This window comes from Heterodontus francisci, chromosome 1 (assembly GCF_036365525.1).
Source record: "Heterodontus francisci isolate sHetFra1 chromosome 1, sHetFra1.hap1, whole genome shotgun sequence".
Lineage (NCBI taxonomy): Eukaryota > Metazoa > Chordata > Chondrichthyes > Heterodontiformes > Heterodontidae > Heterodontus > Heterodontus francisci.
The window spans coordinates 138,711,616-138,729,687 of NC_090371.1; the positions used below are offsets into that span (position 1 = coordinate 138,711,616).

An 18,072-nucleotide genomic window follows, 5' to 3' on the forward strand; every position below is an offset into this window, starting at 1 on the left:
ACAGCTAATGGAAGGAGCAACAGCATGAACATTGAAGATTTCAAACCAGTTAGTTTAACTCCAGTGGAGGGGTAAGGCATTTAGATACTGTAATAGGAGGCCTCCTTACTAACAGCGCTATTCTACCAGTTCATATTGTGAATCACCAATCACATTTGTTATTGAGTAGGAGGGGACAGCAAGCTGGTAGACGCTGCTTTCATAGATGCTAGATTTCCTTCTTTCCAATCATATTAGTTTTTTAAAAAAAATCATTGGTGGTCACTTTGGTAAAGTACAATTTTGCTAAGTAGGACATGGCTATTTTCAAAGGAAACGGACATGCAGCATTCCCTGTGGAGCAGATTTTAAGCCTCCTATGGGGAAATGTCAGTGAGGTCTCCCAAATGAAGGCAGCTCTCCATTGTTGAATGACTCTCTTGGAGGACAGAGATAAACTAAGATTCACCTGGGAAAATTCTTAGCCCTTCCAGTGCATAGGTCACATGCTAGGCTGGCTACACCAAGCTACAACCCAGCACAGAAGTTTCTAATTGCCTTTCTTGGGGCAGAGCTTACCTCAAATAAGACAACTGCTGCAAAAGGGAGTTCCTGCATTTTGAGCCCCTCAAACACTTGGTGAATCTTTAGGCACCTGTACACAAAGAACAATGTGGCTTGCTGACTTCCTGAATGGTGCATTGGAGTCTGTGGGGGCCACCTTGGAGGGCTTCTGAAGACTATGCAGCCAAAAATGTATTTCATTTTTATATTATTAGTTCCCATACAAAAGCAGAGGGAATATAATGGCAGTGGTCCCCATCATGAGTTAAAAAAAAACTTATTTGGTCTTGTGATATGATACTGGCAAGGAAGTATTTATTGTCCATCCATAGCTGCCCAAAAGGCATTGGGTCCACAAATAATGTAGAGTAGAAGTCACACATAGGCTCAACCAAGTAGGGGTGGGAGATGCCTTTCACTGAAGGATATTAAGTTTTTACAGCAATCTGGCAACTTCCACAGTCATATTATGTTGTCTGCCCAAAAATTACCAGATTTATTGAATTTAATTTCACAAATGGTTATGGTGGGATTTATATTCATGACCACAGAGTTTCTAGTCTAGTACCATAAACTGTAGACTACCAGGTGCAAATATAAGAACCTCCCCCGACCCGCCTATGTTTGCAATGTCAGCAATGTATATCTCTGTCAGGTGTGACTCTGATGTAACTGCTGAAATTGTGCCCTGAGGATTTTCAGTGCCTTCTTGCTAACTTAAGCAGTCCTTTGAATTCCTTTTCCTGATTTAATTTTACAAAAGAGAATTCATGTTTAGCTTCCTGAAAAAAGGCCATCATTTAATTTGTCTAGTGTAAAGACATAAGACCATCAGTACTAAATTTGTTATGCAAAACTGCTTTTTGTTCAAACAAAATGTCAGACAGAGCTACTTTACTCTGAATGTGTAACTTGTAAATTTCTCTAGAATACATTAGTCATAGAGTTATACAGCACAGAAACAGGCCCTTCAGCCCATCGTGTCTGTGCCAGCCATCAAGCACCAAACTATTCTAATCCCATTTTCCAGCACTTGGCCTGTAGCCTTGTATGCTATGGCGTTTCAAGTGCTCATCTAAATACTTCTTAAATGTTGTGAGGGTTCCTGCCTCTACCACCCCTTCAGGCAGTGTATTCCAGATTCCAAACACCCTCTGGGTGAAAACATTTTTCCTCAAATCCCCTCTAAACCTCCTGCCCCTTACCTTAAATCTATGCTCCCTGGTTATTGACACCTCTGCTAAGGGAAAGCGTTCTTGGAATTTGACACAACTGTTTGACATGATGCTTCCAACTTTATCGAGTAATTGATTAGTTTGTATTCACCTGTATATGCATATTGAACTAATGCCCACAATGCATTTGAGTCAACACCTTCAATCTTTATTTCTTCTTGTTTAGCCTCCCTTACGTCATTTGTGAACATTGCAGCAAAGTAGTCTGAAACTGAAGACAGAACCAACCTGGGAACACAAGAATAAAATTGCTCTTACTAACCTTTATGATTTTCAGCAACATAGGTTCATCTACAGCAATGCCTTTCATTTTAGGAAATTTACAGCATCATTCAGTATAGAGCATGAAAGAGATTTTCAGATATTTTAACTCTGGTTGCCAATGTGAAGGAGAAAGCACAAGGATAAAACGTTTTGTTTCTAATGACCTATCCAATCACATCAGTGGCCAAATAAAATATATTATGTACTGAGGAAAGTAAGAAAAAAGGGCCTGAGTTTATTTTTTAAAGGATATGATTACAAAGTCATAATTGTATTGAGGGAACTTTTACCAAAATGAAATTAAAATGTTATTTTCCAAAAAGTGAAATTGGTGACTTGGTCTGTTTACGGAAAAGACTGTATTCTGTAAAAATGGTCACCAAAATCATAACCTCCTCTTAATCATGGTTAATGACTTAATTCTCAAAGGCATTTCACTAAATTTTTACAATAGCCTCCATGCTATATTTCCTCAACAAACACTAACAGTTGAGTGCCATAGATTACAAGATTGAAAGAGACAGTGTTTATATTAGTGCATATTCTAGTAATTTGAGTCTAATATTGACTTTCTGACAAACAGCCGGGACATTGATATAAATTACAGAAAAAAATGTGTTGGCACATTTTCCATTCACCTGTGAGCTGGAATCCTCCGGTCACCAGCCAGTAACACTACATCACACAGTTGCTTGTGTCGAAGGTAGTTCTCCATCTTCTTGAAGGTCTGTTCTGCATGGTTTAATGCCTGAAAACACTCTTCAGGGGCAGAAGGATCCATTGTATGGCACAAAGACAGGGTCTGACTGCTGTTTGAAGTCCTGCTGTGAAGAAGCTAGATAATTAATATCACTATAGCTTGCAATTGTAAAAGCAGTTATAAACAGTAAGCAAGCTCATTTACAAACTGTACTGTTTTTCATCTTTTAGTCAGAACAGAATTTCTCTGACCTAATTTCTTTAATACTAGGCCCTTCTCAGAGCGAAGTCCAAAGTACGGAAAGTCCTCATCAGGGAACTCCTCTTTGCTGACGATGCTGCTTTAACATCTCACACTGAAGAGTGCCTGCAGAGTCTCATCGACAGGTTTGCGGCTGCCTGCAATGAATTTGGCCTAACCATCAGCCTCAAGAAAACGAACATCATGGGGCAGGACGTCAGAAATGCTCCATCCATCAATATTGGCGACCACGCTCTGGAGGTGGTTCAAGAGTTCACCTACCTAGGCTCAACTATCACCAGTAACCTGTCTCTAGATGCAGAAATCAACAAGCGCATGGGAAAGGCTTCCACTGCTATGTCCAGACTGGCCAAGAGAGTGTGGGAAAATGGCGCACTGACACGGAACACAAAGGTCCGAGTGTATCAGGCCTGTGTCCTCAGTACCTTGCTCTATGGCAGCGAGGCCTGGACAACGTATGTCAGCCAAGAGCGATGTCTCAATTCATTCCATCTTTGCTGCCTCCGGAGAATACTTGGCATCAGGTGGCAGGACCGTATCTCCAACACAGAAGTCCTCGAGGCGGCCAACATCCCCAGCTTATACACACTACTGAGTCAGCGGCGCTTGAGATGGCTTGGCCATGTGAGCCGCATGGAAGATGGCAGGATCCCCAAAGACACATTGTACAGCGAGCTCGCCACTGGTATCAGACCCACCGGCCGTCCATGTCTCCGCTTTAAAGACGTCTGCAAACGCGACATGAAATCCTGTGACATTGATCACAAGTCGTGGGAGTCAGTTGTCAGCATTCGCTAGAGCTGGCGGGCAGCCATAAAGACGGGACTAAAGTGTGGCGAGTCGAAGAGACTTAGTAGTTGGCAGGAAAAAAGACAGAGGTGCAAGGGGAGAGCCAACTGTGGAACAGCCCCGACAAACAAATTTCTCTGCAGCACCTGTAGAAGAGACTGTCACTTTAGAATTGGCCTTTATAGCCACTCCAGGTGCTGCTTCACAAACCACTGACCACCTCCAGGCGCTTATCCATTGTCTCTCGAGATAAGGAGGCCAAAGAAGAGACTGTCATTTTCTTCATCAATAGTTACAGTAATAAGAAATCACTATTCCACTTTCTGAAAGCGCTCAATTACTAACTATATTCTAACTTATGTAAATAAATATATTGTACCATTATTTGAAATAACTGAACTTTCCAGCATGTTACTTTGATATTAACTCTATCCCTTCAAGGGTTTAAGATAATGGTAAGGTCTGTAACAAGCGCAGTCTAGCAGAAAATGGATCAATAGTATGCTCTAACATCTTAAACTCAAAGTGAAATAGCTTAAAAATTGTTTGCGTTTTTAACTCAATTGTAATTAACAATGTTACAGTAACATTGAATTATATTAATTAGGGATAGGCAGCAAAGATGAACCGTCTACTCAAAATGTATGGTCTTACAAAAGTTAATTATGCCTTCTGGACATCATCAAAATACACAGCTAATTATCCATATCAGATACTATTAAAAATGCACATTTTCTTGCAAATTTGAGTTGTACATTAGAACAAATATGCAGTCCCTTTGCAAAGGCAGTAAGACCATGGTTTTGCATAGGATGGGATACCCAACAACAACTTGCATTAATGTAGAACCATTAATAAAATGTCCCAAGGCTCTTTACTGGAGTATTATGGAACAAAATTTGACATCAAGTCGCATAAGAAGATAGTAGACCAGATGACAAAAAGCTTGGTCAAAGAGATAGGTTTTAAGCAGCATCTTAAAGAAGGAAACAAAGGAAGAGTGGTGGAGAAATGTTGGGTTGAATTTTCTTTTCCTGCTGCCAGAAGCGGCGGCGGGTGAAAAAAATGGGGCCCGCGCATGCACGTCTGTGTGCCGCCACAATCCAGTGTGCGGTGGCTCTATAAATACGCGGGGCAGGTGGCACCCCCCCCCCCCCCCCCCACAATCACGTGGCGGGAGCGGGCTCTGCAATGCGTGAATGACGTCAGCTGCCTCTGTGCAGGTGTGGCGCCATTTTTAAAGGGCTGCCAGACTTGCAAAGTTGAAACCCGTACCACCCTCCCACTATACTGTCAATAAGTTTCTGACCCGTACCCCTCCCAATTACAATGAAAATAAATGGCCAGCCCCGTTCCCCCCTAAAATACACTTGGATTGAACATCTGACCTTTCCCCCACAACTGCACAAGGTGCAGAAGTCACCCTTCTCCCCGCCACATGTTAGAAAAACAGAGTTGACCCCGTTACCCACCCCCCCCACCACTACACTAAAAATCCTAAGTTTTCCCCATCCCCACCTCAGTGGTGCCAGCATTCCCTGGACAGGAAAGTGAAGGCGCGTGAGTACCGCCTGTTGCCTGGAGGATCCCGGACAGCCAGTAAGATTGCGGGGAATTGCAGGTAAATGTATTCATGAGGTTTATTTAAATATTTAAAGTAGGGTCTTGTCGCCAAGCGGCAGGGCGGCTGCCACAGAGCCTTGTCACCAGCGGGAAGATTGGGTCCGGCAATCCTGGCGTTGGGCTCTGTGGTGGGCCGCTGCCATGGAGCCCGATGTCAGGAGCTCCACAAAATTCAGCCCATAGGGAGGGAATTCCAAAGCTTAGGCTAGGCAGCTGAAGGCACAGCCAGTGGTGAGTTATCAAAATTGTGAATATTCAGGAGGCGAGAAATGGCACAGCGCTGAGACTGCATACTTAATTAATAAATCCAGTGAGTTAGCAGCTCTTAAAGAGCTGTGTTTGATTAAACTTATTGACTTTTTTGATGAGGTTAACAGAGAAGGTTGATGATGGGAATATGGTGGATGCTGTTTATATGGATTTTAAGAAAGCGTTTGATAAGGTACCACATAAAAGGCTGGTCAACAAAATTAGGCTCATGGAATAGGAAGGTCAGTGTCTAATTGGATAAAAAAAATTGACTTAAGGAGAGAAAATAGTGAGTCGTAATAAATGGTTGCTTTTCAGACTGGGGGATGGTAGACAGTCGTGTACCCCAAGTGTCAGTGCTGGGACCGCTGCTTTTTTGCGATATATAAATGACTTGGATCTTTGAACACAGAGTAGAATTTCAAAATTTGCCAATGACACCAAACTTGGAGATGTGGCAAACAGTGAGGATACTGCCTACAAGAGGACATAGATAGGTTAGCAGAATGTGCATAGAGATGGCAGATGGAATTTAATACTGACAAGTGTGAGGTGATGCATTTTGGCAGAAGGAATAGGGAGAGGCAATATATTCTTAATGGCACAGTTGTAAAGAATTGGCAGGAACAGAAGGTCCTGAGGGTGCATCTTTGAAGGTGGAAGGACATATTGAGAAAGTGGTGTGACAGAAATCCCACATGCCAAATAGAAAATATTAATTTTGTCGTATGGAACGTTGCCTGAGACTTTTTTAACCGAACATTATTACAAATAACTTCAAAAAAGCAGAACAGAACAGCTTAAGATGGCCACGCACAATTTGCATTTGAGAAGTCAAAGGCCAGCTGGGAGACAGAGGTGATTACCCAGTCTAGCCAGAACAATGGGTGTGCTCCCTGATTCAATTAACTAGAATGGTTTTGTCAATGTTGGTCATCAAAAGCCATCGACACCCATTGACTTTGAAAGAGTCAAACCCCACCCCACCACAACAAGTATGTTTACAGCCTGAGAGCAGAACTTTGAATTTCAAAAAAACCTTCCAGAAACTTCTGTTTCAAACAAAGCGGTGGTCACATGACATGCCTACCTGTGTAACTCTGAGTTTGTGAATTGTGCCTCTGAAGGCAGACAGTAACTGAACTCCAAGGAAGAAAGCACCTCTCTCCCTCTCCAGCAAAGTCCCAGGGAAGCCTCGGTGGCAGCTACTAAGCCTCAAGACTACAGATCCTTACAGGCAACAACCAGGGGAACCAGAGAAGCAAGCCCAAATTGTGCATGTGGCCCAGCGAGGACTTCAGGACTTTAACTTCAACTAAGGACAATGAAACTCAGTATCTGAATTCCATTTATTACGGACTTTACTTCAACCTCCCAACTCTTCTTTTCCCCTCTGTATCTATTTGTGTGTGTGCCTCTCGTATGAATGTGAGCAGGGATGTGTTGTGTATTGAGCAATTTTAACTGGTTTAGAGTAATAAGGTTAATAAATTTACATCTTTCTTGTTTAAACTCAGGAAAACCTGCCTGGTTGGTTCATTGACAATTATAATTAGAGGAGCAAGAGCAAGTGCTCACTGAGGTGGTAAGTTAAATCACTGTGTTAAAAGGATATACCCTGTTGCGGTCAAACCAGAGAAGGGGCGAGAGGGTAGCCTGAGACCCCTTCTTCACCTGGTCGTAACAGTGGTTAGTAAATCACATGGTATCTTGGGCTTCATAAACAGAGACATTGAGTACAAAGGCAGGGAGGTTATGCTGAACCTTTATAAAGCTCTGGTTAACCCCCAACTGGAGTACTGCATCCAATTATGGTCACCACACTTTAGGAAGGATGTGAGGGTCCTTGACAGGGTGCAGAGGAGATTTACCAGAATAATTCCAGAGATGGGGGATTTTAGTTACAAGGTTAGGTTGGAAAAACTCGGGTTGTTTTCCTTACAACAAAGGAGATTGAGGGGAGATTTAATAGAGGTGTACAAGATTATGACAGACTTAGATAAGGTAGACAAAGTAAAGCTGCTCCCATTAGCTGATGGTGCAAGGACGAGAGGACATAGATTTAGGGTTTTGGGAAAGAGATGCAGGGGAATGTGAGGAAGAACTTTTTTACTACATAAGATGCTCAGTATCTTTGGCACTGAACATAGAAAATTGAGCCAATAGGTCAATGTGAGTCTTAAATAGGGCACTGTACAAAAAAATGTGATTACGCTGCATTTAAGATATGGCCTGGCTACAGAGTGCGCATTGGGTAAGGAAGAGGTCCAAGGTCTGTTTGCCCAGTTATACGTCTTCCCTAAAATAAAAGCAAAATACTGCGGATGCTGGAAATCTGAAATAAAAACAAGAAGACTGACCCGAAACGTTAACTCTGCTTCTTTCTCCACAGATGCTGCCAGACCTGCTGCGTATTTCCAGCATTTCTTGTTTTTATATGTCTTCCCTGTTCACCTATCAGCACTGGCATTAGTGGGGCAGCACACTGCATAAAAAACTCTCACTATTTTCACAGATTTACTGTGTTTGCAATAATTATTCAGTGCAATACAAAATAGTTAAATTGCTACTTTGTCAAAAGAGGTCAAGTACTGGACATTCATCACTCTTTTGTGTCATTGGAAATTGATTATAACATTCTGTTTGCTCTGAATTTTGGTACAGTTGGTTTTAAATATAAAATTATATTTGTTTTCAATTTAATTAGAGAAGATGCAATAATGTGTCAGTGAAAGGATTGATGCGTCAGAATTTCATTCATTACTTTTCATATGCTTGTGTTGTTTCTACGAATCAATAGTAATATTCTGTAATTGTACATATAATGTCCTAGTTCTGAACTAAACAAATCTGAAAAAATGTTACCAGTACAATGCTGGTTGAAAATTTCCTCACATTTAACCATCATGCCCTAAAAGAAAACCCCACACCACAATAATCAGAAAAATCCATTAGCATATTTAACATGTTGCAATACTTCCTTATGACACCACATACTACAATGGATTTAATATTCATACACTATTATAAATGTGCTCTGAACATGGTGTTTATGTTCAAATAGAAAAATAAGTACTCCCAAAGATTGTTAAATACTGGCATTATCCTACATGGAAGTACAGACTGACCTACATTGGTCTCATCACAGCAAGGCAAAATACTGAGAGCTCTGAAATTGGCACGTTAAATGCTTTTAACATTCTGATTTTAAAAACTGAATTAAAATTGAAGGCAAATGTGTTCAAAATGTTTCATAAGTACAAGTTATTGTTAATGATATCCTTCCCTACATTTAAAAACGTCTTAGGAATGAGGTAGAGAGGATGGGGCAGAGCACATTGCTACTGCAATATGTTGCAGCATGGAGTGAGGGATACAGGTACAATTGCAAGGCAAGCTCCTAATCCTTTCATGTCACAATAGGGATGGGGCCAAGTGGAGGTTTACTGAACTTAGGCTGCTTGAGTATAGGTTGTGCGCTGTCCTCTGTACTGTGAAATGGTCTTTTGTATGGAAAGAAAAACCATAATTAGAGTGGATAGAAAGCTTAAGATAATACTGTAGAGATCAAATGCAGGTTCAAGGGAAATGGTTCTATTAAGAAGGTGTACCTTCATTCAAAGTAATCCAAGTTGATCATACTCCTGAGTAAAAACCAACATTTAAGGCCGCCTTCAGGGCAATATTACATAGATGAGACAAAAATGAATACAATCGCTATACAAGTGAAAAAGCTACTATTTTCACAGAGGCTATTATCTTAATAGAGAACTATACAGCACAGAAAGATGCCATATGGCGCATTGTGACTGTTTTGACTCTTTGCTAGAGTAGTCCAAAACTAAACTCACAGTTGTACTCCCTTGGCCTTGTATCTTCCTCTGTTTCAAACACTGACCCACCGTCCTTTAAAAGAGGCAACAGTCTCTGCCTCCACCCATTCCATGCCCCAATAATCATCTGCATAATGAACCTCTCTATTCATTCTCCCAGTAAGGCCGAATAGAAGTAATCTCTTCACTGACTCCCCAATCTAAGGGAATAGTTAATCTTCTTTCATCCTGTAATAATTTTTATATTTTTTAAAAAACTATTAAATCTCTTCTTAGTCTTGTCTGCTCTAGAAATGACACCAGCATATCAAGTCTCTCCTGATAACTATAGTTTCCAGTCCCTGGTATCATCCTGATGAAACTATGCTGTATGCTCTCTTTAGCTTCAATAATACAGCACTCAAAACTGCACACAGTACTCTAAAAGTGGCCTAACAAATAAGTTTTGTAAAAAAAAATTCTTCATTACTTTTTCACTCTTAAACTCTATGCCCATACTTATAAAATCCAAAACACTTTAATCCTTTCTAATGGCTCTATCTACCGACATTCGTTTTGAGGAAATTATGTATTTAAACTGCTAGGTCTCTCTATTCATTCGCACCTTTCAGTGCCCCATAAATTCCACACGGCCCATACTAGGATCACCACACCAGCCCCCATCCAAGTCCCCAACAACAATGACCCCCTAGCAGAGTTGGTGCAGTCAGTTAGAGGATACCTCATTTGCACGGTCCAAGCAGATGCATGTGTAATTTGGGATACTTTTTTGGCACCCAGCTGGAAATTGGCACCTGCCTGTGGGGTTTGATCCAAGCTACCCCTCACCGAACCATGTCACTGATCCAGGATTTAATTTTATCCTTTTGCAGGCACCAACGCTATGCTGGATCGCCATCCGGGGACAGGTGTAGGAACTCCCAGTTTAGGAAGTAATCTCAGTCACCAATACTATAGACAGAAGTTCATTGCTTCTGGGGCATTGTCCATCCCCAAAGGTTACACCATGCGTAGCTTATAGATTAGAAGATATTGTAGGATGTGAGAAGGAGGATTAGGTGTGAGGATACCCTTCAATGGAGGATATCTTCAATGGATTCAGTCATGGGCACTCCAATGATGCAGGTACTATCTCCTCAATAGGGGTAAGGACATGTAGCCGTGCCTGCTCCTGGCTGGTTAACTCCTGCTGCTTCAGTTTGCGCCACCTCGTCCTGCAAGAGAGAGGGAAGTGTGTCACTGAGTCTGGAGGAATATGTTTGAGTTCTGTGGCTGTCAAGGTTGAATAGCTGGCAGCGTGTGAACTATGAGATGTGGGGGGAGAGGCTTGCAGCAGTGCTTAGTATGTGAAGCTATGAATGCTAGGTAAGGGATTGTTGACAGAACGAGATAGGGTTGTGATGCATTGAGTAGTGTGAGAGACTGGTGGTGCAGTTGGTGGGTTATGGCATTTGAAAATGCATTCACTGACCTTGACAATTCAACTGAGATCACTGAATTTCTTGCGGCGTTGCATCTAGGTCCTTGGTGCTAGAATCCTGACATTGACTACCACGGATATCTGGTTCCACTATCTTTGTAAAGTTTGTCTGTAGGTTCTCTTGGCCCCCTCTGGATAGAGGACATCTCTCCACCTCCTGCACCAATGCCTCCAATGCAGTGTCAGAAAATCTTGGAGGCCACTCTCTGCAATGTTGTGCTATTCTTGTGTCTTTCCCATTTCAAAATCACTTTTAAAATGACTTCCATTACCTGCTTCAGCCAAGATGCACCTCCCCTTTAAGTAGAGCAGACTAAACTGAACTTGTGCTAACCTGTCACAATTTTGCATACCCTGCTCAGGCACACAGCCACTCAAAAGCGCATTTAACACTGGCTGCCTATTACAATCATTTAAATTAGGAGGCAACTCCAAGTTTGTGTGCTGCCTGCATCAGAAGCAAAGGGTGCGGGTCAATCGTGCAGCTTGATCTCCATGCCTGTTTTGGGGGGTATTTGAATTTTGTGGCCAAGGTCTCTCCAAATGTCTCGGTACATTCATTTAATAATTTTAACTCTTTTGCTCTTCCTTTAGTTCTTCTTTGGTAGGTTTCATCAGTTAACCTCTCCCACTAATACTTGAGTTGACTGCGAGGACGTGCACAAGAATGAACCAGTAAGACTTGAAGTTTGCTTCCATCTCGGCAGGCAAGCACAGAGCTTGCACTCTGCACTGACACCGACAGAAAACCAAGATAAGAGTTCACAGAGCTAAGAATCATGGAGCACTAACACATAGCCCAGTGACAAGATCAAATTCTAAAGATGTGAAAACAAAATAATTCTGAAGAGCACAGGTCCATGGATGTGGAAGAGATCAATGAACTCTTAAACAGAAAAAAAGTTAATTGATTAATTGACCAACAGGAGACAGTTATCTGGAACTAATGCCGTGAAAATGGACATTAAGATTATTTACTCTGTGGGAGAAAAAAGCAAAGTTCAAAATAATTGCTTGCTTGTTCAACCATATTTTGACTTAGACTGATCAACAGATATTGTGCTATCTTTTTAATACTTGTGTTACCCAAAGCATTTGGTATTTTAAATAAACACTTACAAAAATAGGCTCTTGTACAAACAAATAAAATCCTGCTCATAATAATCATTCCTACTGGTCAAATTGTATTCAATAAGGATGCTCAGTTAGCACCAAAAAAACATTTTTTCATCTGGGTTATCTTTTCATTGGTATCCAGTAAATGATAGACCCTCTTTAGCTGGACACTCTTTCTCTAACAGAGTCCAATAGCTTGCAGCAGCTGTGACAGATTTAAGGTACAAAATCACAGGTCAACAAGACCATCAAGACCAAGAAGAGCTGAATTTTACTCTGATTTCAGGCTGTAAAGCTGATAAAGTGATGGAAAAAACAGGCAAAGAGGCCTAATGCTGACTTAGATTTACCTCCTTTCTTCTGTAGGGAAGTTGTCTGACCAAGTCAAGACCACCCCTTCATGTGTAAATGATGGCAGGGCCCAAGTCCTACAGCCAATCCATACGGCTGCCAGGTGGGAATTGGCAGCAGATCCTGGGGCAGCATCAGAATGCTTTTTGGAGGGACAGGGCTCAGTAGTAGGGTTGTCTCCCTCCCAGGAGGTCACTCAATCTTTCTGGCCAATCGGCTCATGGAGAGCCTGTATTAGAATTTCTGCCCCTTTAATTGTGGCTCCCTCCTCTTCTGGTGCTGTAGCATGTGTTCTGCTGCAGTATTGCCAAAATATTGCTTCCAGACACTGTTGGGCTCCCTTTTGGTAGCGGGAGTCCTGCCAGGAGCAACCTTACATAGCTAATAGGAACATAGGAAATAGGAGCAGGCCATTAGGCCCGTCGAGCCTGCTCTGCCATTCACTAGAATCATGGCTGATCATCTACCTCAACGCCAATTTCCCGCACTATCCACACATCCATTGATATCTTTAATATCTGGAAATTTATCCATCTGTGTCTTGAATATACTCAATGACTGAGCCTCCACAGCTTCTGGGGTAGAGAATTCCAAAGATTCACCACCCTCTGAGTGAAGAAATTCCTCCTCATCTCAGTCCTAAATGGCCGACCTGTCATTCTGAGACTGTTTCCCCTGGTTCTGGACTCCCCAGCCAGGGGAAACATCCTTCCTGCATCTACCCTGTCGAGCCCTGTAAGAATTTTGTATGCCTCAATGAGAGGACCTCTCATTCAAATAATAAGCTAGGTTGGAGTCACGGTAGGGATGAGGTAGCAGGCGGAAGTTCCATTCTGATCCTGCTCTGATGGCGAAACCACTCCTTAGAAAGATTCACTTCAAAAATCAGAATTCTTAAGGATTAAAAAAAAGATGTCTTAAATCAACTGTTCCGTCTAACTTGTACTGAGGATAGAGGTAATTTATATTGAAGGTGGTTCCTCACTCCACACACAATTCCTTTATCCTTTGTTACATGTAAAAAGTTTCAAAGAAATTTAAGGACACCAAAAAATTCAATTAAAATGGATTTTTAAAAATTCTTTCATGGGATGTGGGCATTGATGGCCAGGTCAGCATTTATTGCCCATTCCAAATTGCCCTTGACAAGATGGTGGTGAGCTGCCTTCTTGAACCGCTGAGCCCATGTGGTGTAGGTACAGCCACAGTGCCGTTAGGAAGGGAGTTCCAGGATTTTGACCCAGCGACAGTGAAGGAAAGCGATATAGTTCCAAGTCAGGATGGTGTGTGGCTTGGAGGGGAACTTGCTAGTGGTGGTGTTCCCATGCATCTGCTGCCCTTGTCCTTCTAGGTGCTAGAAGTCATGAATTTGGAATGTGCTGTTGAAAGAGCCTTGATGAGTTGCTGCAGTGCATCTTGCAGATGGTACACATTGCTGCCACTGTGCGTCGGTGATAGAGGGAGTGAATATTGAAGATGGTGGATGGGGTGACAAACAAGCGGGCTGCTTTGTCATGGATGGTTGAGCTTCTTGAGTGTTGTTGGAGCTGCACTCATCCATGCAAGTGGAGAGTATTCCGTCACTCTCCTGACTTGTGCCTGGTAGATGGTGGACAGGCTTTGGGGAGTCAGGAGGTGAGTTACTCGCTACAAAATTCCCAGCCTCTGACCTGCTTTTGGTCCACTTCAGTTTCTGTGCAATGGTAACCCCCCAGGATGTTGATAGTGGGGGATTCAGCGAGGGTAATGTCATTGAATGTCAAAGGGATATGGTTGGATTCTCTCTTGTTGGAGATGGTCATTGCCTGGCACTTGTGTGGTGTGAATGTAAGTTGCCACTTATCAGCCCAGGTCTTGCTGCATTTGGACATGGACTGCTTTGGTATCTGAGGAGTCACGAATGGTGCTGAACATTGTGCAATCATCAGCAAACATCCCCACTTCTGACCTTATGATGGAGGGAAGGTCATTGATGAAGCAGCTGAAGATGGTTGGGCCTAGGACACTACCCTGAGGAATTCATGCACTAATCTCCTGCAGCTGAGATGACTGACCTCTGACAACCACAACCATCTTCCTTTGTACTAGGTATGACTCCAACCAGTGGAGAGTTTTTGCCGATTCCCATTGACTCCAGTTTTGCTAGGGCTCCTTGATGCCATACTCAGTCAAATGCTGCTTTGATGTCAAGGGCAGTCACTCTCACCTCACCTCTTGAGTTCAGCTCTTTTGTCCATGTTTGAACCAAGGCCGTAATGAGGTCACGTGCGGAGTGGCCCTGGCAGAACCCAAACTGAGCATCAGTGAGCAGGTTATTGCTGTTTGAGTGCTGCTTGATAGCACTGTCGATGACACACCTTCCATCACTTTTCTGATGATCGAGAGTAGATTGATGGGATGGTAATTGGCCGGGTTGGATTTGTCCTGCTTTTTGTGCACAGGATATACCTGGACAATTTTCCACATTGCTGGGTAGATGCCAGTGTTGTGGCTGTACTGAAACAGCTTGGCTAGGGGTGCGGCTAGTTCTGGAGTGCAAGTCTTCAGTACTATTGCTGGAATGTTGTCGGAGTGCCTTCTGCCGTTTCTTGATATCAAGTGGTGTGAATTGAATTGGCTGAAGTCTGACATCTAAATTGCTGGGGACCTCAGGAGGAGGTCGAGATGGATTATCCACTCGGCACTTCTGTCTGAAGATGGACACAAATGCTTCAGCCTCGTCTTTTGTACTGATGTTCTGGGCTCCCCCATCGTTGAGGATGGGGATATTTGTGGAGCCTCCGACTCCTGTTAGTTGTTTAATTCTCCACCAACATTCATGTCTGGATGTGGCAGGACTGCAGAGCTTAGATCTGATCTGTTGGTTGTGGGATCGCTTAGCTCGGTCTATTGCATGCTGCTTCTGCTGTTTGGCATGCATGGAGTCCTGTGTTGTAGCTTCACCTAAAATATAAAGTTACAGTAATGCCTTCTCAGTCAATATTCAACAGCCCTGAACCATGACCGTAACTTAGGCAGTGTACTTATATACTATTCTCTAATTGGCCCTCAGTGGCCTCCAATATCCATGACAGAATCCATCTTCCAATTAGGACTAGGTTTGCAGCGGAAACCAAAAGGACAGCTGAAGCACTCAGAAAATCTAGATTTTTTCTTCCCCACAGTTGTAACAAAGAATATATGTTTGAAGAAAGTTCATTGATTTTGTCTATTTCACAAAGTGGTACTTTTTTTTTTAGGCATAGCAGAATATAAATTGGTTTTTTTAAAAAGAAACTGGTCCATGAAGCATAACCACAAGCTAAGCATTCTAGCAAATTACCTTTTTCCTAAATAAATTCACAAGAGCAATCTTAGATTTGCACTAGCATGGAAATACTGCAGCTGTGCATTGTCCTGCAGTCCTGACCCATTTCTCTGACTGCCCACAATACTGTACTGACAAACATAACTAACAAACTATCACTCAACAAACAACACTTCAGCCAAGAGGACTTCATTCAGAGCATGACTACACCTACATAAAATTTTTTATACAAAACGCCTAAAATCAAGAATCGCAGGGTGGGAAAATCTGATTTGCATTTAGAATAAAATCAATACACACATTTTAGTTATGAATTCATCAACTTTAATAAATTGATGTGTCAAACACCCCAATAGATCAGAAAATAGGTATAAATCAGTGTCTGAAACACAGCAGTCATGGCAAAGACTGACTTTGTACCAATGACAATTTATTTGCAGCTTTAAACTCCAGCTGGGTTATTTTAAATATTTTGCAGTGGCAATTATTCGACTACTATAAATATTTTTGCCGCAAATATGTTCATTGTTATCTTTAAATCTTTTGCTATGAGCTGTTTTGAGATCGTAACTATATTGTAATGAAACTGCTAAATATTTACGATTTTCAGAAACAAAGCCTAAAATTAAATTTAAAAATGGAAAAATGGGTTTTACTTGCAAAGTTGTACTATTAGAATTGAGTAAGTCATGACATTTTCCATACAGGTGTACCTGGTTTAAAATACTTTACCAATTACACTATTCCAACTATATGCATCTCCTATAAACCAGTATTCAGGAATACTATGCACATGATTTATTTAATAGTTATTACAATAATTACTGAACACAGAAAAAAAACATTGTTTTAGATCTGAAGCCTTTCTCATTTAACCAATGTATAATGAAACAATTTTCAATTTAAAATTAAAGGGACACTGCAGCTCTGATAAAGTTGTTGATCGAGCTGATCAATGCAACAATGGCATTAAATCATATTGCAAAATACTGTGTTCCAAAAACAGCAGTCTGTTGTAACAACATGCTAGTGATACTTGTACAGAGCAATGATGAAAATTATGCTGTGTATTTATAGTTCCTTATCTCTCCAACATAATCTCTTCGTTTAAGGAGATACACGCAGAACATCTTTTTAACACTCCGAAAAATCTACGGTACTGTACAATGAATAACTAATGGAAACTGATTAAAGAGCCTGAAATATTATTCTACAGTGGTTACTGAGTTGCTAAACCTCCTCTGTAATTCAGCTGCACTCACTTGAGAAATCAGATTTTCTTTTTAAAGTATACATTACATTTTTATTCAGTACAAAAACATTATGCACATTATACATCAACAGGCATCAAGTAGCTGATTAAACCAAATTTTAAAATCGATTAAATAATTCTCTCAAGGGTTTTTTAAAAAGGCACATTTTCTTATATAATTTTACAAATATTTTTACTTAATGTAAAATAAACACATATGGGTACTATTGGTACTTGCAGGATAACTGACAAATCGGATGTAATATTTTTCTTTATAAAAATAGAACCAGAGAACTTTAATGATACAGTAGCTGCGATACAAAGCAGAAAAATGTAGCATTAAGACGTTAAGGTAAATGTAACATCAATTTTCTTGTAAAATATAACTTGTGCTCATTTACACCTATTTTCTCAAAAATGATTATTTTAATAAAAATTGCACAATGACATTTTCCAGATTTGCACTGTGTATGATGTTGTACTAAATTGTGGCCATGCAGAGAGTTTTACGTGTAATAGGTTTCACCTGACGCACATATTAGGGTGTTAATATACTATAGATTGTAAAAAGGATCATCATTTTGCTGCACAGTAATCTCTCAGTTTCAGATAAGATACTATTTACTGTATGCTGTACCCTTTATCATTTACAGCCAACATTCAAGAAGACCTATCAAACCTTTAATCATGAATTTTATTTGCATATTATAAAAGCTCATATTTAATTGTTGTCGTTCTAGCCATAGTCCCAAAGGACCACAGGCATCTCACGCCACTACAGAGAGACAGTTAGTAATGTATAGCTTGAGGGGCACCACTCTTCAAGCTTGGGGAAAGGCGCAAAGGCACAACTATCACAACCGGTACAGGGATTGAACCTGCGCTGTTGACATCTTTCTGCATCATGCTCTAGCCATCTAGCCAAATGAGCTAACCAATCCCCCATATTTAATATAATATACTGATATATTATATATTTAATACAATACCATAAAATGAAGGTATATAGTCTATGAAATTCTTCATGATCAGCTCAAATTTTACACTTGTATATTGCAAACATAATGCA

General features: G+C 41.2%; 1 protein-coding gene across 3 annotated transcripts in view; it reads right to left on the reverse strand.

Annotated features, from left to right (window-relative positions):
* The window catches only part of LOC137372677 (kelch-like protein 5), a 211,094-nt gene that overhangs the window by 91,459 nt on the left and 101,563 nt on the right, over nt 1-18,072 (reverse strand). For 2 of the 3 annotated variants that reach the window (XM_068036734.1, XM_068036724.1), the window contains 2 exons: nt 2,681-2,866; nt 1,870-2,006 (listed from right to left, as the gene is read on the reverse strand). In XM_068036734.1, coding sequence (XP_067892835.1) covers nt 1,870-2,006; nt 2,681-2,823 — 280 coding nt within the window. In that variant the 5' untranslated portion in view covers nt 2,824-2,866. The remainder of the gene's footprint in view (nt 1-1,869; nt 2,007-2,680; nt 2,867-18,072) is intronic. The other variant, XM_068036744.1, reaches the window with a different exon arrangement.